A 26,492-nucleotide genomic window follows, 5' to 3' on the forward strand; every position below is an offset into this window, starting at 1 on the left:
CGCCATTTTTATATATGAGTATTTATGTTTGCAGAAATAATAATTGTTTGATTGACTTGTGTTGGGAGTGGAATATGAATGTTTTAAATGGCACAGATTGATGTTTGGTGAAAACTGCTCCGATGTGGGTTCGAACTCCGGTCGTCTGGATTATCATCCACCAGCTATCTCGCGCGGCTATCTGAAATTTAATTCAACAGCGGTTAAAACTTTCGAGTGCATCAGCATTTCATTGACATTTCAATATGATGTAATATGTTCTTTATTAGGATCTAATATGATTCACTGTTTCATGATTTTCTTCAGCATGCAACACGATTCACTACAGTACTGAATCGATTTAAATTATACGCTTATACGACACACAAACTGCATCAGCGTAATATACGCATATGATGCGGATTAAATATATTTTACGACAATGTACATCATAAAATTGATGTTTATTATACCTAATTGCGACTTAATTTGATAATGGTACATAAAATCGACTTTTCACATTTTATGAGATTTCAAATATACACGATACATACTTTGATTGATATTATATGCGATTATGATTTATTCGGATTTCTTGTAAGACTTGGCACGTGCAAAATTATACGAATTAATGTTTGCTGGGGGTATTTAAAATCGAGTTTTTACATTTAATGCGATTTCAAATATACACGATACATACTTTGATTGATATTATATGCGATTATGATTTATTCGGATTTCTTGTAAGACTTGGCACGTGCAAAATTATACGATTTAATGTTTGCTGGGTATGCCCTAAAATTTGGTTGGCATATAATGCGCCTAACTGGCATATGCATGCAAAAGTGGAGGCCATATACATACATGGCAAATGCTTTCCGAATTTGTTTGGATTAATATGCAACTTGAACCGGCTATAATAGCGATTATGTTGAAATTGAATTGCGATCTAATATGAATATATTCATGAATTGTCAAAGCACCAATACGACTTTTGGCATACTCATATATGATTTATTACAGACATAGAAAAAAAAAACAAATGGCGCAAAATATTTTCGTGAAATGTTTATTATAGCCTCACGAATCACCATTTTCATATATGAGTATTTATGTTTGTAGAAATAATAATTGTTTGATTGACTTGTGTTGGGAGTGGAATATGAATGTTTAAAATGGCACAGATTGATGTTTGGTGAAAACTACTCCGATGTGGGTTCGAACTCCGGTCGTCTGGATTATCATCCACCAGCTATCTCGCGCGGCTATCTGAAATTTAATTCAACAACAAAACTTTCGAGTGCATCAGCATTTCATTGACATTTCAATATGATGTAATATGTTCTTTATTAGGATCTAATATGATTTCCTGTTTCATGATTTTCTTCAGCATGCAACACGATTTACTAAAGTACTGAATCGATTTAAATTATACGCTTATACGACACCCAAACTGCATCAGCGTAATATACGCATATGATGCGGATTAAATATATTTTACGACAATGTACATCATAAAATTGATGTTTATTATACCGAATTGCGACTTAATTTGATAATGGCATATAAAATCGAGTTTTTACATTTTATGCGATCTCAAATATACACTATACATACTTTGATTGATATTATATGCGATTATGATTTATTCGGATTTCTTGTAAGACTTGGCACGTGCAAAATTATACGATTTAATGTTTGCTGGGAAGCGTCATTCTGTGTGTTCTTTGTGCAATTTGGTTAGTTCAGGTCAATGACGGAGAGCAACTACGAATTGTACAGTCTACCCAAGCTCAACTCAAGCTCGTAGAAGTGGGGGTAAGATGGACATGGTAAGAAGAACTTTAATTTTATCTTTGGAAACTCATTTCAAGACATAAAAACAGTTTTTTACAGTTCAATATACTGTTTTTCGAAAAAGTTGGCCAAATGTTTTATAAAAATGTGTTTTTCATGTTTTTTACTGAAATTAAAACAAGCCAAAAAGTGGAACATTTTTATCGATACGGGTATAATGGACATGTAGTGGTGGGAATACGAACAGGTTAATATAATAATATACGAAGCGTAGAAGTTTATCGCTCGCGAGAGGAATGATTTCGCTCTCTCTCAGTGTTTGTGTGTCCAGTAACTGAAATAGAGCAAACAGAGAAAGCAATACAAAAAAAGAGTTGAATATTCTTCCCTTCACTTTCCATCATGCATTGGATGTGATTATGGATGTGACTGTCCATTTCAACCCCACCATTTTAATGATTTCTCGCGTAACTTTTGAAAAGGTCCTATGTAACAAATGTAAACAAATCGAGTTAATGGATGCACGCTATTAGTCTTCAATCATTGAATGCATTACAAAAACAATCGTTCACGTATCTATTTTCTTCATCTTTTTATCGCCGATACAAAAAATATCCAATGTACAGATTCGGGTTTTAAGCACCCGGCTGTTACTTCGGACGCCACTTTCCTCCGATGCCCGAAACGTCCGAAGTAACAAAGCAGTCAAAACAACACGAAGTCGTACTTCGGTCGTTTTGAGTTTTTGTTTCTCACAGTAGTTGTTATCGATTTCAGTTCAATTCAACGGGTGATAACAATAATAATCTGTCTTTAGAACGAAATGCTGATTTTTGGGTTGTTGTTTAGTAGTTAGTTTCAAATTCTTATCGTGCAACGTAATATGTCCAATGTGCAAACGCGGGCAGTCAAAACGTCCAATGTAACATTTTCGCTCCTTGGAATCATCTTTAAACTCAAATCACGGAACAACATCTACGATTGGTTTTGGAGAGCTATTCTTGATCGCTAGTTGTGAGAGGAGCGATAAAGATCGATTGCTTTTAAGACAATTCGCGGAATAATGTTCGGGTCTTCAACTTCGTTTTTCTCGTGTTGACGAAAATGTTACATTGGACCTTTTCAAAAGTTACGCGAGATTTCAATATTTCAAATTTGCCACTCACGAATAAATTTACTTTTCCGTACACACCCAATATCGCTTCTCCATTTACTCACAAACCGAAATATAACAATCAACAAGTTCAATTTTGCAATTAAACCGCTCAAATGCTTAATATCGAAGCCTCATTAACAGAAAATTGAAATTCATAATGTAACTATAAAAATCAACCACCTGTCCATCTTACCCCCCCTGTCCGTTATACCCGCAACCCCCCTACATATAAGGAGAACGGCTGATCAGACCTGCATCGTCTATATATTTTTTGAGTTTGTCTTCACCCAAATTAGAATGATAGAATACTTTGGAAGATATTTGAAATAAAAAGGAAAATTTAGAAAAAAGATTTACGCACATGTATGTTTTGCAGTAAAAATCATCATTTAGATTTTACAGATCTGAACGATACCATACAAATTCTCTTGAAATATATATTCGTTATTTTTAACAACCAAAATATTCTCTAAAAATAAATTATATGGCAGAACAATGTTTGCTGGGTCAACTAGCATTGTCGCTCTGAAACAGGCATTATTTGAATGATAGAATCATAGATGTCGTGTTGAGGTCAGGGTTTTGTGAAACCCAAGATATCGCAGTGACAGCTGGAAAGTAGTAATCTCACATCTTTTGAGAAGAGGACAAGGTCACCGCGTATAAGAAAAATCGCTGATGCCCTACAAACATGAGCCAACATAATGCCACAAAAAAAATCTTGAATCGAATATACGTAACCCACGTAAATTCGGAAGTCGCGATACTTTTTGAACAGACCTCGTATACCAATAGGCAGAATCCTCACCTACAAATTTCGAGAGGCCCTATAGAATCAACACGTCAGTAATTTTCAATGTTCGTACTATAGTCTCTTGTTGTTGGCGCTTGTATTCAAATTTATAAATATCATAATTTTTATCGATGTTTTTGTTTTTTTTTTATAATTTAACGAGTTTAGAAAAGTTTCTACAAAATAAAGTAGTAAAAAGTAGTAAAACAAAAATGCCTTTTGGGAGGACTCACAGTGAATATGATAACCCATATTTCGGAACCCGATCGGATTTGAAATTAGCACAATGCTGCAATCTGCAATCCGAACAAGATCGACTTCTGCCTTCTACAATTCTTCCGAAATTCAAACTCAATCGACATATGCAAACATCAACAACATTGCCTTGATGCGTAACAAAATTGTGTCTGATAATAATTTAATATTATTGATATAATTTGAGCGCAAAATATTTTCAACTTGTCATAATTTTCGTTAGGTGTTCCACTGCAAATCGTTTTTACAAATGACACCAACATAGCAAAAATCCCTTATCAGCATTCTTGGGAGGGCCATTTTACACACTTTTCTGGAACAAAACCTGAAAAAAGGGTACTTTCGTATTAGCGTCACCGGAGCCGAAATACACTAGATAGCAATTATTCAACCGGGCAAACGTATGCCGGACCTAACTAAAGGATCTTCTCCTATGTTTCAAACTAACCGGGTAATCGATGGAACACAGGTTTGTTTGCGAAAGTCCGCCGCTTCCGACGGCTCCGGTGACGCTAATACGAAAGTACCGAAAATAGTTAACACTTTCTAATTCGTTTTTCCAATTAATTTAGTTTTGTGAAAACAGAATAGAAGGCGGCTTCAAATTAATATTCTGATTCTACTAATTTTTGTTTACTGTGTGTGTAGTTGAAGTTGTGTAAAATACAAAATATAGCATACCTTAGGGGAATGTCTCACTACCTTGAGTGTTGTGTACGTAAATTTGACAACTCGTGTTCTCTTTTATGAATTAATAACAAGACTTTTTTGAAGGAACTATGTTATTGTGAATCATCAACGCATAAATAGCATATCAGTTACCGAAGTATTTTTGTGGGCGTTTGTTAATTCCAGAAAGATTACTGAAATGACCGACAGCGACGAACAAAAGTCCGCTGTGTTGATAAAAGAAGGTAATTGCACGATGCTTGAAATGTTTGATAAAAAATAGTTGTCCATTCTTCCTACGAATTATACGAGTTTGATGACAATATTCTGTGTTTGTTATACGAATGAAGTACCGTCTTGACTCATATTCCGAACACTTCATTTTGAAAACTAAATTTATTTGAATATCAATGTTATAAAAAATTGAATGATTAAAACCCCGATATTCTTCAGGGTATACTCTTCCGTATAACAACATTTGTAGGAATCAAAGAACATTGATGTTCAGTAAATTTAGTTTTTAAAATGAAGTGTTCGAAATTTGAGTCAAAACAGTTGTGTAGGATAAATATGTGCTGTTCTTCTCCGGTCTTGCTTTTTCAGGGATTTTTTAACCGAAAATATCCTAAATATTCGCTTGAGTGCTATTTCTGCATCTTTTGTACCTATCGGACACCAACGTCGAGACACATGTCTTTACTTCTATTATATCTCGGAAACATTTTTTTTACAGAAACCGATGACGAAGAATCTAACCTAATGAGTTTAGAGAAACTTGACCGAGAATCACCAGAACTATGGCCTGAAAAATGTATGTTGCACCCGAATCTCAATTTGTTACGGAATTTCCAATTGTATATACTTTCTTTTTTTGATCCAGTAAAAGGCACAGACGTCTCGACACCCGGCGTAGATTTTTCCCCACCTGCATGGACCAAAGGTTTAACTCAAGACGATATAAATTCTATGTACCGTAGGTTAGACCATATGGAAAATAAGCCGGTTGGTTTAATGTTCGTTTTACTCTTCTCCAGAATTGGGTGCTCTCTCAACCAATGGTATCATTGCCGAAATAAAAAAGCTTTACGATCAGGCTTATCAACTAGGAATGCAGGAAGCAAATGAAATGACTCGAGGGAAATATCTGAATATTTTTACAAGCAGGAAAAAATAATCAAAGTCAATAAATAGATGAATAAAACTTTTTTTTTGTAGAAAGAACATTTATTGTGAGATTTAGAACATTTCGTTAAAACAATTGATAATATGGATATAACTTTTTGCTGACTGAACATCCGCTTTTCAATTCCATAATTCCTATGGTCGTGATAGAATTTCGGAAATTTGCTTTAGTAATATTTGAAGGCTAACTCTGGTTTTATAAAGCCTTACAAATAAATCAATCAGGTAAAAACTATGGATTTAGAAATACAGTAGAGCCCCGAATATTCGTGGAGTAGTTTTCATCATTCGCACCATAGGGCCTCTATTGTACTTTCCTTTTGTTATTGGCCCTTGTATTAAAATTGGTTTCTTTGAGAAAAGTACTTTTAGTTTTTATGTATAATTCGAAGGTGCTCTACTGTATATTGTAGTAGAATGATACGAAATGAATTCGTGAATGTATGAAAATTGTATAAATTCTCTTGAGGAATATTTTTTGGAGAAAAAAAACGTGAAGCAGCTTTATTATTTGTAAGTTTGTAATGCCGTAAATACATTAAACCTGAACGACACCAATGCGTATTATTTTTCCGTTATCTGTAAAAGACACTTTTGGCATTTCAGTTTGCGCGTTCAATTCTAAAAAAACATTAGTTATTCTAATTATTGCATGTTAACATGTGCGCTTTTGCGACCCTAACAATAACGAATTCATGTTCTGTGCGAATTGTCGTACGATTTCAAACTATGAAAGCAACTTGATAATATTCTAGCACAACTGTTATGTGTAAAATCTACGATATACATTTTCGTAGTTTCATTCCTTTCTGTTAAATTATAAATTTACGTTTGAAACAAATACTATTTACATGCAGGTTAGTTTTAGAACAATCATAAAACTTTTAAATTAGTAAATTATCTGTTCCCGTTTATTTGGAATATTTAGTTCCAGCCGCCTGTTAGTTTGTGAAAGAGCTCCTCGTTCAGTGTTTGATTTGTCTCTTTTGAACGCATAGACATGAAGATATAGCCGCCGATAAATTCGTGTATGACCTTACAGTCAGCCGACAAAGAAGAAAATACGATACTCTCGCCTTGGAATTGAATCATCATGCATTTTATCTCCCAGTTGACGTTCCATGCCTACAAATGGAGAATGGATGTATTTTTTTTTGTATAACATCGATTAGAGATATTTATATACTATTCTACCTTCATTGTGTTATAACGCCATGTTTTTAAGTGATCGCCCGTGTTGATATCCATCTTCATGATTCGATTACTGGCCACTCCCAGCAGTTCCTCTTTCTTGTGACCATCAAATTTAATCACAAATAGCGTAACTCCAAATCCGGGTAGACTTTGCCAAGCCCGAATGTACTTCAACTTAGCGTCGATCAAAGAAGAATCTTTAACATTGGCATGAGCTTCCAACATTCTCATAACTGCTTTATTTCTGAGCTTTTTCACATATCTAGGCGAGAGGTATTCACTGGGATCGATATTATTCGGATTGATCGCAACGGTTGGAGCCTGCGCGGGTTTTTGCATACTTAAGAACGACTTAATACTGGAAACCTCACTGTCATATGAACTGTCAGCTAGGGAACGGCCTTTCGACGCTAGACGACATGCAGCCATCCATTTAGCATACTGCTCCTCGTTATCGCAACGAATCCACATCTCACTGTTGGAGTTTTGTTCCAGCGGTACTTCGAGTTTGATGTTGAACTTATTTTGCGATAGATTGACTTCCGGGGTGACTTCACATCCTCTCAGATTGATTGAAACCTGTGGCGAATTATTGGATCGAGCGTCGTCTCTGCTTTTGTACAAATGCAAATGTAAGTCCTTGTAAGTAAACCAGTAACGCTTGTATCCTTTCAGAGTGAATTTTTTTGGCCTGTAAATAAGAATGAAATGAAATGGAAGTCGGACATTGAGGGCTACTCACTTTAAAAACCGCAAGTAATCGGTTAGCTCCGGTATATGTGTGATGTCTCCCGCGTTATGTCCATTACTTGGACCCTCGAGCGTGATTTGTAATTCTCGTAATGCCGCATCCACATCATCATCAGCTGCATTATCCAAGCTTGATGTGTCAATTCCCGAATCCGGCTGTGGCACTTCATTTTGCAAATTTACCTGGAACTGAAGTGCTCCGAACATCAGTATTTCCTCCTCCGTGCATTCAATTTCTTCATTCAACAGCTGCCATTTAGCTTGCTCGTACAGTTGGTTGATGCGCACTTGGTCGTATTTGGGATTGAGGTCGAAAAATGTATAATACTTGAAGCGTAGGCAAAGTGTGTCGAATTCACGAATGCCTTGTTCCATAATCGACAAAGACGAGTCCAACCAACCTACGTTCATGCGCGCTCGCTCGACGAGCGTTTTGGGTTTGACTAAGCGTGAGCGAGCTTCCGGACTAGGTGCACATGGGCTGTAAGCTAAATTATCGATTGCGTCTCCGAGACTGGATGACGATTCGTTGAAAGATGTGTGCCCATTGGTGTAGTTGTGCTTTAAAGTCTAGAAGAAAAAAATATTAATAAAACTGTAACAAATTCGCCATGTTAGTTGCAATTCTTACTCCGGTTGGGGAACTGATTGGTGTACTTTGAAGTCCCGGTTTATTAGTTGCATAATGTGGATGCTGTACTGGTGCACAAGAAAACGGACCACTATTTGTGGGACCATCGAGACTCCCTGTGCTTCCGTGAAAGGTAGCTGCTGTTGTCGGGATAAATGTGTTGGTATCTGGCGCCACTTGTACAAAATCACCACCGTTGCCATTCTGTTCGATAGGTATTTTCTTCTTTGGCAAATCCGCGAAATTTTTCTTTAAATGCGCTGGTTCCAATGGTTTACACAATGATAGTTCCTCTGGATATCGAATACCTAGATCTTTGCAAAGGGCGACAACGGCTCCAAAGGTTTTGGTGGAGTAATCTACGCGGCAATCGAGATATCGCAGATCTGGCATCTGTGGGCAGAAAATATAGATAGACAGAGAGAGAGAATGTGTGATTAAATTCTAATCACCTAAGTGGGTAACGACAACCCACCTACTCATGACAGCCTTATTTATCAGTATGGTTTATCGATGACGATTTGTTGCAAAATGCCAGCGGTCAACGGACACATTTCTTTCAGGTATTTATCTAGAGCGTGGTAGCCTGACAAGTTGTATCTGAATGTAGAAGTGTGCTTCATTCATAAAAAGGCCAGAAAAATCGATACTCACGCGCGCTGCTAACGCCAACGCGAATTCGATCATCAACCGAGCACCGTTTTTTTAATATTTGAAGTGGGCATTACACTGCCCACATGTTTAGCACTAGGAGAATGTCTTGAAAGATCGACTTTGGAGCTCAGACGATTATTTTTGAAAAGTTACGTATATGAATTAGTGGTTGCTTGAAAAGAATTAACCGAATATTGTCACTAAATGGAACACAGGTTTTGACGTAAGACTACGACTTTCATTTCTGTACCGGGGTGTAAGTTCAAAGTTCAAAGAGTGATGCTGGGGTGCAAGGTTTTGAAGGTTTCCGGTTTGATAATGTGTGTTGTATTAAAAAATCCGTTTAGTCATCTGCTACAGTGTCCAACCTATGCAGTCTAGTCGTATTTATGATTTCAACTTCGTAATTCGTTCTAAAGGCAATCAATCTATTCAACTATCTTTTCAATCCTATCACTTCAACTCAAAAAATGTTTTTATTTACCTTTGTTTGTTTCTATATACCTATGCTCATGAGAGTTCGCGACGGCAAGGTGTTAGAGTGAGATTCGACACAATCCGCAAAATGTGACAACCTCTTTACCGGCTGAATGGAGTGGTACAATAATCACTTCATTCGAAAGATAAAATGTCAATGAGCTATATGATTGTCTAAACAATTGTTTCAATAGCTAAAAAATTGAAAACAGGCTATTGAAATCATAACAATATATCTCATTGGTGATGATTGCTTTTGTGTTGATCGGAATGTGTTCAATTAAAATTTTTTATCCTACTTCCGCGTGGAGTGGTCATGAAAACTCTCGTATGTTATTCTCACGAGAACAAAATGGAATTATGTATCAAACTTCATCAGTTGCTTTTGCAAAATCACGCAAACCCAACGGTTCCTTTCTGAACCACCAAAAAGTTCGAAATAGTTGAATTTCATTTTAATAACAATTTCATACTCATCCTCATCCACTCACACACTAACATGGAAAGCTTTCAACAATCTTTAGAAATAATTATTCATTCATTCATTGAGAGTTAATTCAGATGCCATTTCAAACAAATGATTACAGAGCCAGCGGTAGTCCTACGTCTACCTTGCGGTTATGTCAATATATAACCCAATTCTAGTTTTTAGTTTTACTTTACGGCCACAGATTGATACGTTACTTGGAATTGGACATGACAGTTGAAACCAAATTTGCGCCAGTGCCAGAGAAAAGAATTTTCAGTACGAGGCTTTTCTTAAAATTGTCGGTCTAAGGCGTGGTACACAAATTACGTAACGTCAAAAATGCGGTTTTTGGACCCCCTCTTCCCCTATGTAACAATAAGTAATGCAAGATAAATTCCAAACTGTTCATTGATTGATCTTCTATCTATCCTTTAAAATTACGCTTTACTATAAAATTCCTAGTACCAAAACTCGTCATTATAATATCAGATTATTTTCAGACACAATTCTCGTTCAAGGTTTTTCAACCACTTGCAAATAAACATGTTTCTCCGTTACATGGAATAAATGTTTGATACAGAAAATATGATAGAATAAAGACAGCCCTATATCGGACAATTTCTTTTCTCGAGATTTGCTCTTATCAATACATTCGGCGATCCATTTTTATTTATATAGATAGAAGATGATATCGGAGTGTGTTTTATCACATTAAAATCCATTTCCACTTTCGAACGGAGATCAATTTCGTTGGCGCAAACATCAAATGGACTAACAAAACTTGTCAATATGTAATTATAGAACATATCGTGCGAATTGAATTTATGTTTGGTTGAAATATGTGTATTTTTTATGGGACTCCCTTTCCATTCCTGAGGAGGGAAGGGTGTCATACCATCATAGAAACATTTCTCGTACCCAAAAACCCTCACATCCCAAATTTGGCTCCATTTGCTTGATTAGTTCTCGAGTTATGCAGAAGTTTGTGTTTCATTTTTATGACAGTCTCCTCTTAGAGAGGGGGTAAGTGTGTCGAACTACCATAGAAACAATAATTGCTCTCCAAAACCTGCATATGCAAATTTTGGTTCAATTCGCTTGATTAGTTCTCGAGTTATGCAAAAACACCCCCCTTCCTCTGAAACCACCACATGTACAATTTTGGTTCCGTTTGCTTGATTGATCCTCAAGTAATGCATCCCCCTCTTAGGGAGGGGGAGAAGTGTCAAACCACCATAGAAACATTTATTGCCTTCTAAACCCTCCATATACCAAATTTGGTCCCTTTTGCTTGATTAGATCTTGAGTTATGCAGAAATTTGTCTCATTTGTATGGCAGCCTCCCCTTAGAGGTGAAGGCTATCTTGGGTTTTCCGGATGTAAGATGAGGAGGTTTAACCTTTTAAGCCCTCTTTATGTGAGGATTTTTCACCAAAATTTGACGAATTGTCACCCGAGTAGTTGAAATATTGCTTCATTTGTATAAGCGATTTTGAGGTATTTGAAGCTGTACTAACTATTTCCCGCTTATTCCGTTTAGAGAGCTTCAATTTACGTGGAGCTCTCTCCTTCTTACCGTATACTTCAGGATACTCCAAATAATTGAGCACTACTGGATAGGATCGGACAATTCGACGAGTAATTTCTCTGATATCAACATTTTCTTGGTAAAATGCATCGATTTGTCTTTCTTCTTTCTCCGTGACCACTTTTCCTTTCGGCATTTTCCAAATTTATTGATCAAAACAACTAAAACAATGTAAAAAGTAGCTGGTATTATAGAAACTTGACACTTGAAAAATACAAAAACTTTCGTTTACGCTCAGCGCCTGCACACACACATATGAAAATCATGCAGTTTATGGTAGTCACCAAATTGAGGCATTGTTTGTTTACAATGCCACAAAGCAGCAAGATCATCATCTAATCTTAAAGAAGTTTGACAGAGTGAGTGGACATACAGTCAATCGCAAAATTGGGTATACAATTCGTACTGTTTTGTTATAGTTGAGTTCTTCGGGGTTAAAAAAGAAATAACTGAATGCGACTTATATTCATCGTAAAATCGATCCATTTTACTCTCATGTAGTAATAAGAAAAAATTAAAATGGTCACATTTCTACTTCATGTTTAAAATACAAACAAAAAATCTCCAATTAAGACGTTGCAAATTGAGTGTACAGTTCAAGTTTTTCTTTAAACGAAAATTGAAATCAGTTCAGAAAAGTTAATAGATAACAAAAATCAAACCCCTAGTATTTGGTTTGGCCCCCTTTAGCGTCCAGCACTTCCTGCAAGCACCAAGACGAGATTTTTGGTCACTGTAGACGGAAGTACCTCCCAGATCTCCGTAATCGCCGTTTTGAGTTCCGCTTCGTTCCCTGGATTTTGATGGATGGATGGCTCTTGATTAACCACCATATATACTCAATAGTGTTCAAGTTCGGTGATTCCGTAGGTGTTTTGAGTTGATTGGGACATAATAAAGCAGGCATTCCTGCACCACGAAGGCAGTTTGCTTCAAGTCATTATTCTGTTGAAAGTAGTAATCACGAGGGAGACCGAATTTCTGAACGGGAGACTGCAGGTTACGTTTCAGGAAGATCAATTAAGCCATCTTGTCCATCGCCGAATCGATAAACATCATGGTTCCAGTTCCAGAAGCCGCCAATGTACAATGCATCATCTGACTACCCGCGCCTTGTTCTACTGTTATAACTAAATGCTGAATCTGAAGCACCGATCCTGGTTTCCTCCACGTCATTTGTCTTCCATTCGATTCAAAGATATTGGTTTTCGGCTCATCCGTATAAAAGATCTTGTTCCAGAACTCCTTAGGTCTGTTTACATATGCCTTAGCAAACTGTAGTCGTTTACTTCATGTTCACCTTTAAGATGTAATACTTTTCACGACCAACACGACCTCTCAGATTGTTCCTGTATGCTGCTCGCTGCTCGCAGTGTCTGCACAGACAGGTCTCCAAATGATGCCGGCCACTTCGGTAGTCAATTTAGAAATGTTTGTTCTAGGATTCTTTCGTAATATGCGAACAATTACCCGTTCATCATCAGAAGATAGGGTCCGTTTGCGTTCTCTACCGGGAGATTTTCCATGGTTCCTTCATATTTCCACTTGTTTATGATTTTCTCTACTGTAGAGTGGGTTCTTCCGACAGCAACTACTATTTCCTGCAATGTCTTTCCACGACAATTTATACTTATTATCATTGTACGTGTAACAATATTTATTTCTTTCCTCTAGCTTGCCATTTTGATAAAACAAAATTCAAACATAAAAAAAAAACAAAACCAACACTTCTCAAGCAATGGTTAAGTGTTGACACCAATCACTGATGAAAAAAGTACGCTAATTCGCAAAGAAACTTACTTACAAGACTAATTTGTTCGGAGGAAATTAAGGTGTAAACTCAATTTTGCGATGCCTAGAATAGAGATTATTCTCAATTTTTACGAATAAACAATTAGCAGAAAACTTTTCTCGGATTTTCATATGCATAAGTTAAATATGCATCAAAAGAATCAATGTATTCAAAATATTTTATACCAAATAAATAGAAAGTATCGTCAATTAGCATTTGTACACTCAATTTTGCGATACACTTGTGAAAGAATTGTAAACTGCAAACTATAAACTAATCGGTGACTTATGGTTATGTTTTAAAGTTACAGTTTCGGGGACATTTTCTCATAATATTTGGGCTGAACAATATCAACACGAAAACAAGTCGCAGGAAGTTCCTAGAAAGCCTTTCATATCATCTTTTTATGCCTCATAAAAAAAGGAATTTATTCTTAGTTTACCTTAGTTTAGAAATATCTTCTTCTTCTTCAATGGCACTAACGTACCTAGAGGAACTTCGCCGTCTCAACGTAGTATTACTTGCGTCATTTTTATTAGTACTTAGTTGAGATTTCTATGCCAAATAACACGCCTTGAATGCATTCTGAGTGGCAAGCTCTAGAATACGCGTGATCACAGTGCAAGTCGGAGGAAATTTCTTTGACGAAAAATTCCCCCGACCAGAACGGGAATCGAACCCGAACACCCGGCATGTTAGTTATGACGCTAACCACTCGGCCAAGGGAGCACATCAATATTAGAAATATGCAAACTTCATATTCCAGAACCTTTATCATCTGGCAACTATCTAAAATGTCGTTATACATTCTTCTCTTCGAAAAAAGAAAACATGAAAAACACGCTACAAGTGCAAGAAATTTAAAAATATGTTTGTCTCGTGCATGCAGTTATGGTATGGTCTGATTCTTACAACAAAGAAACCACCAACGATTATTACGTTTTTATGTTATTTTATAGCTCTTTATACTTTCATGAATTATATTCAGTTGCTTATTTTCAATTAATAACAGGAAAAAAGTCTGTTTTGAGGAAGCTAAATTAGATGACTATTAAAACTATTAAAGAAAAAATATTTTCTGGCGTTTTTTCATTAAATTATACCCTCTTCTTCAAATAAATACCAATACAGCCTGAAAAATACACAATAGCTATATTACACAGAAGTTCAACTTTCGGTCTGTGACACCGTGCGCGAGTATACGAGTTATGATTTTGCACGCGAGTGCAGGAGAGTTAAGTAACGTAACATAACTTGTAAACAAAGTCGAAGTCGTTTGAAAAATTTTCATATACTTTAGCTTTTTTCAAGTAATGAAAATATCAACGTAAAAATCAGACAACTGCTCAGGCCAGAATCAAATGTTCAAATGGAAGTTCCTTATATGCAAGAAGTGATTTCGGAAGAACCTTCGACAAGTTCATGGAATTTCGAACAGAGACGGAAAATTAATGCTCACATGGTGCTTTCAAACCATCTGGCGTTTAGCTAAGTCGAACATGGATATAAATTGATATAAATTGATGTTTATTTACACAAAAGTAACTACTCCTTGGTTCAATACAGCAGTTCCTGTCGTTACATTTCACTACTTGTAAAAGGTACTGGGATGTTCGAACAAACAAGCAAACCACTCGGCTGAATATTGTACTAATTCCGCTTCTTCGATTAGGGAGCTTACGGACTTAATATATTCTGCTTTGACGGGAAATCCATCGTTCGCTAGATTATTCCACACATCAGCTAACGAATCCTCTGCAAAATCTCTTAAAATATTTCTTTTCCAGTTCCGGGCCCCTCATGATCATGAGGAAGTATTGTCCCTGCTGACTCCGACGTTTAACTCGGTTGAAAGCAACGCGCCCTGGAGCATTTGTAGCTACTAATATTGCATTAAGATTCAATTGATTAAAATGATAAATCGAATATATCTATGGCCTTTTTAAAAGGTCTTCGTCTGGTCCTCCATACACATTAATTACAATTATAATGATTATAGTTTTTCCTCGATACCGAATAACATCGAATTCAGGCAGCTCTCGCGCACCCGTGAGAAAATGCGTTTGAATTCCCAATTTCTCCAGACATCTTGGTTTTGATGTATGTGTTGGGGAAACCGTAAATCGGTCCAATCAAAACGGGGCAGTTAGGGCTTTTATATATCGCTTGAAATTTTTTTTTTTTTTTATCCAAAATATATATTTTTATTAAGGCTCATATGGCGTCAACCTGACGGGGCCGGGAGTTCAATATTTCGACAATGTTTGCCTTATAACTATGTTAGTAAATGTTAGTAAATAGAGCGAGCAGCATGGAACCGGATACACGACCAGACAACATGCTCGATGTCGTGGTAGCCATCGCCACAATCACAAAGATTGTTTGCTGCGAGCCCAATGCGATAGAGATGCGCGTTTAGGTTGTAGTGATTGGACATAAGCCGAGATATCACGCGAATGAAATCACGACCTACATTCAATCCCTTAAACCAAGCTTTCGTCGAAACCTTAGGAATAATCGTGTGTAACCAGCGACCGAACTCATCTTCACTCCACATGCGCTGCCAACTAACGAGTGTGTCCTGACGAGGAATGTGAAAAAATTCATTATAGGCAATTTGCCTTTCAAAAAGTGTGCCTTCTGAAGCGCCCACCTTAGCTAGCGAGTCCGCTTTCTCATTCCCCGGAATCGAGCAATGAGAGGGAACCCATGCTAAGGTAATCTTGAATAATTTTTCGACCAAAACACTCAATAGATGTCTTATTCTTGTTAGGAAATAAGATGAGCGTTTATCAACTTTCATTGAACGAATTGCCTCTATTGAGCTGAGACTGTCTGAAAAAATAAAATAATGGTCGATGGGCAGTGTTTCAATGATCCCTAGTGCGTAGTATATCGCACCCAGTTCAGCGACATACACGGAACAAGGATCTTTGAGTTTGAAAGAGGCATTGGAATTTTCATTGAAGATGCCGAAGCCAGTGGACCCGTTTATGAATGAACCGTCAGTAAAGAACATTTTATCAGATCTAACTTTCCCATATTCTGCCGAAAATATCGGCGGAATAGAATCGGAGCGTAGATGATCTGGGATTCCATGGATTTTTTGTCGCATGGACAGATCAAAATTGACAGAGGAATTGCAAAAGTATGGGAAGCAAACTTGGTTGGAGATGCCCGGTGAAGGGTGCACTTCATGGGTAAGGAAATCATGGTACAAAGACATAAAACTTGACTGAGGAGTCAGTTGGAGTAGATTTTCGAAGTTATCAATCACCAATGGATTCATGATCTTGCAACGGATGAGAAATCTGTAGGATAATTCTGTGAATCGAAGAGTAAGCGGGGGTACTCCTGCCAAGACTTCGAGACTCATCGTATGTGTCGAATGCAAACACCCCATTGCTATACGCAAGCAACGATATTGTATTCTCTCCAGCTTGAGAATATGAATCCTGGCAGCTGATCGGAAGCAAAAACTGCCATATTCTAACACTGATAATATCGTTGTTTTGTACAACTGAATGAGGTCTCCTGGATGGGCGCCCCACCATGTTCCGGTTATTGTTTGGAGAAAATTGATTCTTTGCTGGAATTTCTGTTTCAAATACGCAATGTGTATTCCCCAGGTACATTTAGAGTCAAAATATACTCCAAGGTATTTGAAAAACATCGAGTGCCTGATCGCTTTACCGGATAGGTGAAGCTGGAATTGGGTGGGTTCGTGCTTCCTAGAAAAAACGACCATTTCGGTTTTCTCCGTAGAGAATTCGATACCCAGCTTGAGGGCCCACGTGAACAGGTTGTTCAGGGTATCTTGCAAGGATTTTTGCAGAACGGCGGGATTAGTACCGGTGATGGAAATAACTCCATCGTCTGCAAGTTGTCTCAGCGTGCAGTTTCTAGTTAGACAATCATCCATATCATTGACGTAAAAACTATACAAGAGGGGGCTTAGGCAGGAGCCTTGTGGTAGGCCCATAAAACTGTATCGAGAAGATTTCAAGCTGCCATGATTGAAAAACATGTGCTTTTCTGAGAGTAAATTGTACAGGAAATTATTCAGAATTGGCGAAAGTCCACGATTATGAAGTTTCTCTGAGAGAATTTCCATGGAAACTGAATCAAATGCCCCTTTGATATCGAGAAAAACGGAAGCCATTTGTTCTTTACGAGCAAATGCGATTTGGATTTCAGAAGATAGCAGCGCGAGACAATCGTTCGTCCCTTTACCTCGGCGGAAGCCAAACTGCGTATTTGACAGCAAATTGTTCGCTTCAACCCACTTGTCCAAACGAAGTAGAATCATTTTCTCTAACAATTTACGAATACAGGATAACATTGCAATCGGCCTATACGAGTTGTGATCGCAAGCCGGCTTGTTGGGTTTTCGTATGGCTATCACTCTCACTTGTCTCCAGTCATGCGGGACAATATTCAGCTCCAGAAACTTGTTGAACAAGTTCAGCAAACGCTGTTTCGCCAAGTCGGGAAGATTCTTCAACAAGTTGAATTTAATCTTGTCCGACCCCGGAGCTGAATTGTTACATGAGAGGAGGGCAATTGAGAATTCTACCATCGAAAAATTCTCATAATCGCATTGGAGCGGAATGTCGCGTACGACGTTTCGTGCAGGAACGGAATCGGGACAAACCTTTCTTGCAAATTTGAAAATCCAACGGTCAGAGTATTCCTCACTTTCATTTGTATGGTTCCAGCCACGCATTCTCCTAGCCGTATTCCAAAGAGTGCTCATAGCGGTCTCCCTTGACAAACCATTGACGAATTTCCGCCAATATCCACGCTTTTTTGCTTTAATCAGACCTTTTAGTTTGGCATCTAGAGCTTGGTACTTTCGAAACCATTCCACTAATCCAGTTTTCCTGAATTTTTTGAAAGCGGATGATTTTTCAAGGTAGACCTTTGAACACTCCTTGTCCCACCAAAGTGATGGAGGACGACGTCGGAAAGTGGTAGCAGGAACACGTTTCTTTTGAGCTTGAAGTGCGCTTTCGTAAATCAAACTCGATATAAAGTTATACTCTTCGAGTGGAGGAAGTTCATGCATTGAAACAAGTGCTTCAGATATTGTTTCTGCAAATTTTCTCCAGTCAATATTTTTCGTGAGGTCATACGCAATATCGACTGACTCACGAGAACCTGATTCATTGGCGATCGATAAAATTATTGGCAGGTGATCACTACCGTGGGGATCTTGGATTACCTTCCACGTGCAATCCAGGGATAACGAAGAAGAGCAAAGTGATATGTCTAGCATACTTGCCCGTGCAGGAGGGTTGGCTATCCTAGTTGCTTCCCCTGTATTTAAAACTGTCATGTTGAAGTTGTCGCACAGATCATAAATCAACGTGGCACGGCTGTCATCGTAGTGTGACCCCCATGCTGTTCCATGGGAGTTGAGGTCACCTAAGATTAGCCGCGGCTCCGGCAATGCCTCGATGATATAAAAAAACTGATGGCGGCCGACCATGGTTCTTGGAGGAATATATATCGTGGCAATGCAGAAGTCTTTGCCATTGATTTGTGTCTGGCAAGCGACAACTTCAATGCCTGTCATCGATGGGAGAGTGACTCTATAGAAGGAGTGACATTTTTTGATCCCCAATAGTACGCCACCAAACGAGTCATTTCGATCGAGGCGAATAATGTTGAAATCGTGGAAATTCAGCTCGTCGGCTGAAGAAAGCCATGTTTCACAGAGGGAAAATACATCACAGTTAGAACTATGAACTAAAAATTTAAATTGATCTAGTTTAGGGATGATGCTTCTGCAATTCCACTGTATTACAGTGGTCAAATCCTTGACCTCTTGCACTGAATTAGGCATCGAGGGAAATGAACGCTGCTAAAGAAAAATTGAAATTTTGTAGTTATTCAATTGCTTATCTCAGAAAAAATAACATTTTATTAATTGTGCTAGATGCGTAGAAATATTTCTTATCAATTGATGCAAATGTTCGAGTTATAAGCATTCGAAATCTTTTTTCCTGTATGTTCTGTGTTTAGGTTTTCATTTTACCCCCATATATTCCAATTAGACGTAATGCCCCTCAAAACACGCCATTGAAAGTATTGTCCGTCGCTCAGTACCATTTTATCACATTATTCTGGCAACAGTAGTCTTCTCGTTTTTCCATACCCTGAATCATTGGAAAATAATCGATGAAACATCATTGCTCACCTGTACTCTGAGAGTTTTGTGCATAGGCGTGAAGTGCAACAGAGCGTCGGCGTGGAGTCCGACTTGATCCAGGGTGGATTTGGTTCTGGCCAACCACATGTTTCTTGCCGGCCACCATAATGCGTGATCAGACCAATCCTTTGGAGTTTCTGAAAGAGAAAAAAGTAAATTCAGTAAGAGTCGGCTGACAGTGGAAAACCAAAAAACCTCCGTTGTGCGAATTCATAAAGAAAATATATGCATGGATATTTGTCTGAACAAGTGTAAATTCGTGTTCGCCATCTATTGAAATAATGTTTAATGTATCAATGTTTAGTTAGAGAGAAATCGACCCCAAAAGGCTTCCTATGTGATACTTGATAGTTAAGTTTTATCAAGCGCAATAAACATAATTTTTAAACTTTCGATTGCGTTCATTTTTCAAACCCATATCAAGGTCACATAGCGTCTACTTCGCTTTGCAACTGGCTTCTCGTCTAACGCTAACATAATGGTCCCAATAGTAGCGACGAGAGTGAGATTGGCTATTTCAAGAAATGATGGGGAAACATTACACACGCAAACGCTTGAACGTGGAGAAAATACATCACATCCCGCGTCGGTATGTACTAGCAGGAAAAAAAGAACAGACGACCTCCGGTTGAAACAGATGCGGTCCGTTTTGTATCTTCTTATAAACATAATTAATGGACTGTGATATTTACTTTCATATGTACATTTTGCATTTCCCGTGCAATGTTGTTATGATATAATACGTGCCGTGTGGACATTTTCACTCGTAGAAACAAGTGCATCAGCTATAACATGATTGAGTAAAAAGCAAGTATGTATATAGGACAGAAAAAATGAAATAGACAATTACAAGCACGAAAGCAATATTGAAAAACAATTGATTAGAAATTCGAAAGATAACGTGTATGTAGTCCAACATTGGCTACACACATTCATATTAATTCTTTGAAATGACATTTACCTTTAATGCTCTAATTATTATAAAGCTCCTCAATTTTTTCCGTTCTGTTCCTTAATTTTTGAATCAGCGGTATTGACGAATTTACGTTAAAATTCCAACCAGATGGTGCAGCGAGTAAAATGATGATGTGTTGTTTTTTTGGTATGGAATTGGTTTGATTTGTTTTGAAAAATCAGAAATTTTCTGCAAATTACCCGGATTCAAGTATTCTTTCTACGCTGAAAAGGTTAGAAAATCATCATTTTACATTGTTTCATTTATAACATATGACGAATTATAATTTACATTTTTTTACTAGGTAAATGATGTGTGGCATTTGTTGCGCTTCAAATATTGCAGATCCTTCTCGTATCGGTCGAAAGGAATCCCCTACATAATCAATTGTATCAACCAACTTGGCATGATATCGATTGCATCGTCATTATTCACAGTTTGAGCTTTTGAAAAATGTCCGGATGTTAGTACTCATAACCTATATTCATTATCAAACATACACATTTCGAAGTTTAACTATGACTTTGGTCACATCGCGTGTTGAGACCGTTGCAAATAGACAAAAATATATTTTTTTACCATTCATTGATGACATTTAATGGCTAAAATTATTTTGAATAGAAATTAATAAAAACAATCACGACCGAATCGCGATTTCCAGTGCGATTCGGTCTACCCTCACTTTTGTAGTTCTGAGCTGCAATGTAGGTGTCGCATGAGCTGATTCAGCTTTGCGTAAATTCGTCAGAGGTTTTGACGTATTATCGTATTATCGGTCTGAACGACTCATATGGTGGTGTTATTTTGGGGATCAAAAAATGTCACTACCGTCGCCTTCAGGAAAAGCGATTGTCGCTTGTAAGACCCGATTATATAAACATTAGAGATGTGCCATCCGCTCACGAGTTTTTCATCCGAATCGCTTCATCAAAATGATCGGTTTCGGATCGGCTCGCAATCTAAAAAAACGCAGCTCATCAGCTCACATTGGAGCTGCTGAGCTGCAGGGCTGATGAGCTGTGGAGTGGCAGAGCTGCAGAGAGTGTGAGTTGTGTGAGTTGAAAGAATTATCTGTCTCCCGCTCTTCGTGATATGACGTCAGTTCGTTTTGGTTTGTCTCTCTCCGTTCTTAGCTTTAACAGAGATACTAGATAGGAAAAGGTTTTTTATTATATTTTCCATACAACGCATTACAAAATAATTAATATTAATATATTATATTTTTTTTAAACATGACTGTGGAGACACATGCATTTATTTTCGCGTGCTGAATCAAAACAATTCAAAAACCATCCGGCATCAATGCTGATGATTGATTGAAGATAATGGTAGAGGACTTCCATGTGGAACAAACAGACTTTTATAATACAACAAATGATACTATCTTCGCATTTGCTAATCTGATAGGAATAGAGGGTGACTGCCTCTTTGTGACCTTTATCATCGCGTTTGTATTTCGCGTTGCGCCTATTAGTGGAACCATTTTTATATATCCTTGCAAAAAACGTCGGTTCGGGCTTTATTTCTGAATGAAAATAGAAAAAGAAGGAAAGGAAAAGGTAGTATGGAAAGAAAGAAATATGATAAATATGAATATGAGAAAACCAAACATTTTAAATATTCATATTTACAAACGGTTTCAATTGGCTACTCCTGGTTTTTCCTTTGTTTGAATTCAGCCTCCCCTATGTTGAATTTCAGCATTTAGTATCTGTTGTATATTATACTAGCTGACCCGGCAAACGTTGTTCTGTCATATAAATTATTTCTATAGAATATTTTAGTTGTTTAAAGAAATAACGAAAATATTTTATAAAAGTTTGAAGAAGTTTTCTATTCAGAGTGCAAAGTGCGTAGCGTAGCGAACAACGATTCGATAACACTGAAGAAATCCGTGACGCAGTTACATCGTACTTCAAAAAGTTGGATGCTACGCATTTCGCGCTCGGAATAGAAAACTCGTGCCACGCTATGAAAAATGCCTCGAACAATTATGTAAAAACAGAAAATAAAACGTAGATTACGAAAATCACCTTGTTTTTTGTCCTAGCTTTCTGAGCCTTTCTGTCCTAGCGATTTCTGAGGCACTGAAACTTATTTTTTGAACGACCCTCGTATATTCGTTCTGTCTGAAAACGACCGGCGGTTAAATTATTTGAAAATGGGGGTTGAAATTTTTGGTTATATGTATAGTTCGAAGCAAAATTTAAGAAAAAATTATAGGAGGTTGTGTTCAATACACGACCGCATTGTTGACGTAGAACTACGCTGTAGTTTAATTCAAGTCGCTTGTTTATAACTGCGGATATTATTTTATAACGCTACGAAAATTTTGAAATAACCATTTTACCAGTTTGATCGCCCTAAAATGTTTTTTATTGTAGAATTATTTGACGATAGTTGTTTGATGATTCATTCTTGTGCTCGCAGAACAATACATGCTCGAGATAAGCCCAGCTGTCATAAAGTTTTGCTACTGGCAAGCGAAACCAAATCACATACAAAATTTCAGAACGACATTTACTTTCTTGGTGATTAATAAACGAAATAAACCTTATCAAATGCAATCCTAGTTGAAAGCAGTTTTGTGACTGGCACGTGAGTCCAAATAATTTAATAACTTAATATAACTAATTGAATAACTTGGTATTCCCAAAATAATTTTTTAGTGCACAACCTTAACACCTGCTTCACCATAGGCTGGAAAAAAAGGCTGAATATTTGCCTCAGCAAAGATTCATTACCAATACCCTAGCGTTCCCTTCCGCTATCTCCTCTCCTTGTTTATATTTATCATTACGACTGCATAATTTGCAACACCAAACAGTAGTCAAACATAGCATTAAAAATTAAACGATTGTTGCATCGTTACATGGCCAATTCACACGGGAGCAGTTACAGATGAGGTTTCAGCGTAGCGAAGATGCAATATTTTACGTACGGGTTATGAAGCACGCACGTACGCATACAAATATCCATATATCGATGTTTTGCGCTCTTCTCAACAGAAGCCCTTTCTGTTAATATTGCCAGTCTAGATTAGCTTAGCTGTCATTCTTTGTGGAGAGAGTTTTCCTACCGTCATGCGAAACCAAATTACTGGTAAAATTCCAGAACAAATATTTTCTTGGTGAGCTGACGATAGCCTAGCTTGATGATTCTCAACACAATTGTGTAGCTCAGAACCTTAATGCAATGGCGTCAGTTTGATGCAATGATTGCAATGCCAGAGACTGGCGAGTGAGTAATTTGGTCGCAGCTCAATCCGAAACGAAGACATGTGATGACGCAAAACAAGGAAGAACAAGCGATATTCATTGCTTTGAATACAGAACGATACTGAAAGTTTGCCTTATTTCCTTGCTTGAGACTTTAAACTTGTTCAGTTCATTCGTCTCCAACCTTCAAAAAGGCCCTTGGAAAACTTTACTTAGCCATAATATTACTCCTCCATCCCCATTGCCTTGAGAAAGGTATTCGATCTCTCGTCACATCCCAAATTTGGTTCCATTTGCTTGATTATTTCTTGAGTTATGCAGAAGTTTGTGTTTCGTTTGTGTGGCAGTAGAGAGGGAATAAGTGTGTCGAACCACCATAGAAACATTTATTGCTCCCTAAAACATCACATGCCAAATTTGATTCCGTTTGCGTGATTGATTCTAGAGTAGTGCAGCCCCTCCCCCTCTTAGGGAGGGAGGAAGAGTGTCAAACCACCATAGAAATATTTATTGCACCCCAAAACCTCCACATGCCAAATTTGGTTTAATTTGCTTGATTAATTCTCGAATAGTGCAAAAATTTGTGTTTCATTTGTATGGCAGTCCCCTCTTAGAGAGGGGGAGGAGTGTCATTTTGCATTGCAAAACATCCTGAATAATAAAAAATTGGGATCAAGAGAAGATTGTAAAAACCTATTGCTAGAGTTTTCCGCCAATTAGAAACAAGACTTCTATGTGAGAGATATGATGAAGCTTCCTCTATTATAGCAACAAATTTTACAAGAAAACGATGCATATTTGACCCAAATCGAACAATCCGAAACATATTGAAAAAAGTTTTGAATTTCACGCAAAAATAATGGATTACTTTTACCCCAACCTAATAATAATTTTTATATTTCATATATAACTTATTTTAAGAAAAAAATTGAATATTTCAACGGTGAGATGGAGTTTATTGACTATTTTTGGTACAGCGGAGTAAAAATCATAGTATTTTGAAGAATCTGATTGATCAGGAACTGTTTAAAATTATATTGCAGCGAAATTGGCAATGATAGGAGTTTAGCGTCAAGGAATAAATTGTGAAGCGATTAGAGAGCTAGAATTTCATTGATAGACATTTTCTATCAATTCAGAACCAGCTGCTGATAAGTTGATTCTGGTAATAACCGACGAAGGTAAATAAACAAAAAACACTTTTTAACCACTGTAAAATTTGTTAGAATTGGTTTCCAATAATATTCAAACATAAACTTACTGTTCGCACTGCCGAACTATGTTTGAAGATATTCTGTTCGACTACATCTACCAAAAACCAGTAATCAGGTCTTGTCTCGGGTAAAATGCAGTGCCCGAAACCAGGATACTGTCAGATGTCATAACAAAAAAGTGTTCTTCACAGATGAGAGTTCAGATCAATGAAAATCAGATTCTTAAAATCGCAGGCGTGTCGCCACTGAAAAGCGCCTGCCTCAATTATAATCTGTTACCATTTGATTCCCGTCCATGTGGCCTTCACATTCTGCCGACATACTAAACATACAGAAATTGCACTGAGCGCTACCAGTCTGTCGCCAACGCTATTACTGAAATGTATTCCATCTAGCACACTTGCATGTGTAGCAATATATTGGCATTCCTGTTTAAATTAATAACTATACGTTTCCTGAAGCTTCGCGTTTAGCCTTTGTATGGTCATAAGGGGCGTCTAGCGCTATGTGCACTATCTATCTTGCAAGAATTATATACAGAGTCAGTGAAAATAAACAACAGCATCGTGGTAGCTCTGTTTTATTCGTTCGTATGCTCTAAGGCACGTTATGATGCGGAATGAATACATGTATGCGATAACTCCTAATAAGCGTTACAGTTCGTACGAGAGAGCAAAGGCGTGTGCATTTTGTGCTACTATACCACAGGAATGGCAGATCTAGACATGTGGCAACTATCATTAATAACTACTACATGAGTCAGGGATGAACGCATCAGTCTGAATTATATTTTTCTTCGAGGTGCTCCTCTAGATCTATTATTATGCCAATGTTTACTATTGAGGCTAATCCTCATTCGGAAAATCATAATGACGGTTCCTATAAAAAGTCCCGTGGTTATTGATGTGCTTTATTCAGTGTTGAAAGTAGTTCATATATTTGTGACTCATCGTGTGTTTTTCGAATTTTCACAGGTTTTTCCGTGTGAAATCAAATTGGTGTGTGTAAAAAAAATGTAAGGGGTTGTATCTAGAACACAATCGCGTTTTTGACGTAGAACTGTGGAATTATATTATTAAATCCGCTTGTTTATCACGTCGGATATTATTTTAGAATGCATCGAAATTTATTGAAATAACTTTTTATTTATTTAGTTATTTAGAAATTTGAACAATTTAAAACTATCTTCGAGCCTGGTAAACTGGTAGAGAATAATATGCCTCCCTAAATGGAGGCTAGCAGACGTCGACACTGTAGATCTACATATTGGATATAGACATATAAGATGTAGAAAAGTTACTTTCTATTTATAATTTTCATATTAAGAGTCATTTCACTTGAAAATACATTAGAGTCAATGCCGCTCCCCGAACTCGTAATAGAAACCTCAATGTCGTCAACGTAAATTAATTTTTCGCTTCAAAAACAAATATCTGCTCGTTCTGTGCTGCAGGCCCGCACTGAGAACCGGCTGTCTGACAATATCAACATATCGTGTATTTGTT

The 26,492-nt window shown here is 37.3% G+C and overlaps 2 protein-coding genes across 4 annotated transcripts in view; one reads left to right on the top strand and one right to left on the bottom strand.

Annotated features, from left to right (window-relative positions):
• Positions 1 to 4,697: 4,697 nt before the first annotated feature.
• Positions 4,698 to 6,385, top strand: LOC129762596 (protein lin-52 homolog). Of its 2 annotated transcripts, XM_055761026.1 has the most exons (4): positions 4,698 to 4,894; positions 5,383 to 5,460; positions 5,530 to 5,626; positions 5,684 to 5,822. In XM_055761026.1, the coding sequence occupies exons 1-4, from the start codon at positions 4,849 to 4,851 to the stop codon at positions 5,772 to 5,774; spliced, it is 312 nt and encodes a 103-aa protein (XP_055617001.1). In that variant the 5' UTR covers positions 4,698 to 4,848; the 3' UTR covers positions 5,775 to 5,822. The 2 variants fall into 2 exon arrangements, with proteins under 2 accessions (XP_055617001.1, XP_055617000.1); XM_055761025.1 differs by having other exon boundaries at positions 5,383 to 5,622; positions 5,684 to 6,385.
• Positions 6,274 to 26,492, bottom strand: part of LOC129762583 (unc-112-related protein) — a 95,867-nt gene continuing 75,648 nt past the window's right edge. For both annotated transcript variants that reach the window (XM_055761011.1, XM_055761010.1), the window contains exons 2-6: positions 19,589 to 19,737; positions 8,407 to 8,799; positions 7,768 to 8,345; positions 7,026 to 7,716; positions 6,274 to 6,956 (exon numbers count right to left, since the gene is read on the bottom strand). In XM_055761011.1, coding sequence (XP_055616986.1) covers positions 6,756 to 6,956; positions 7,026 to 7,716; positions 7,768 to 8,345; positions 8,407 to 8,799; positions 19,589 to 19,737 — 2,012 coding nt within the window. In that variant the 3' untranslated portion in view covers positions 6,274 to 6,755. The remainder of the gene's footprint in view (positions 6,957 to 7,025; positions 7,717 to 7,767; positions 8,346 to 8,406; positions 8,800 to 19,588; positions 19,738 to 26,492) is intronic.

The sequence above is a fragment of the Toxorhynchites rutilus genome, chromosome 1, assembly GCF_029784135.1.
Source record: "Toxorhynchites rutilus septentrionalis strain SRP chromosome 1, ASM2978413v1, whole genome shotgun sequence".
Taxonomy (NCBI): domain Eukaryota; kingdom Metazoa; phylum Arthropoda; class Insecta; order Diptera; family Culicidae; genus Toxorhynchites; species Toxorhynchites rutilus.

Coding starts and splice junctions, on each gene's coding strand:
- LOC129762596 (XM_055761025.1), top strand. CDS start 4,849: ATGACCGACAGCGACGAACAAAAGTCCGCTGTGTTGATAAAAGAAG. Junction 4,895..5,382: donor CGCTGTGTTGATAAAAGAAG/GTAATTGCACGA, acceptor TTTTTTTTACAG/AAACCGATGACGAAGAATCT. Junction 5,623..5,683: donor CGATATAAATTCTATGTACC/GTAGGTTAGACC, acceptor ACTCTTCTCCAG/AATTGGGTGCTCTCTCAACC.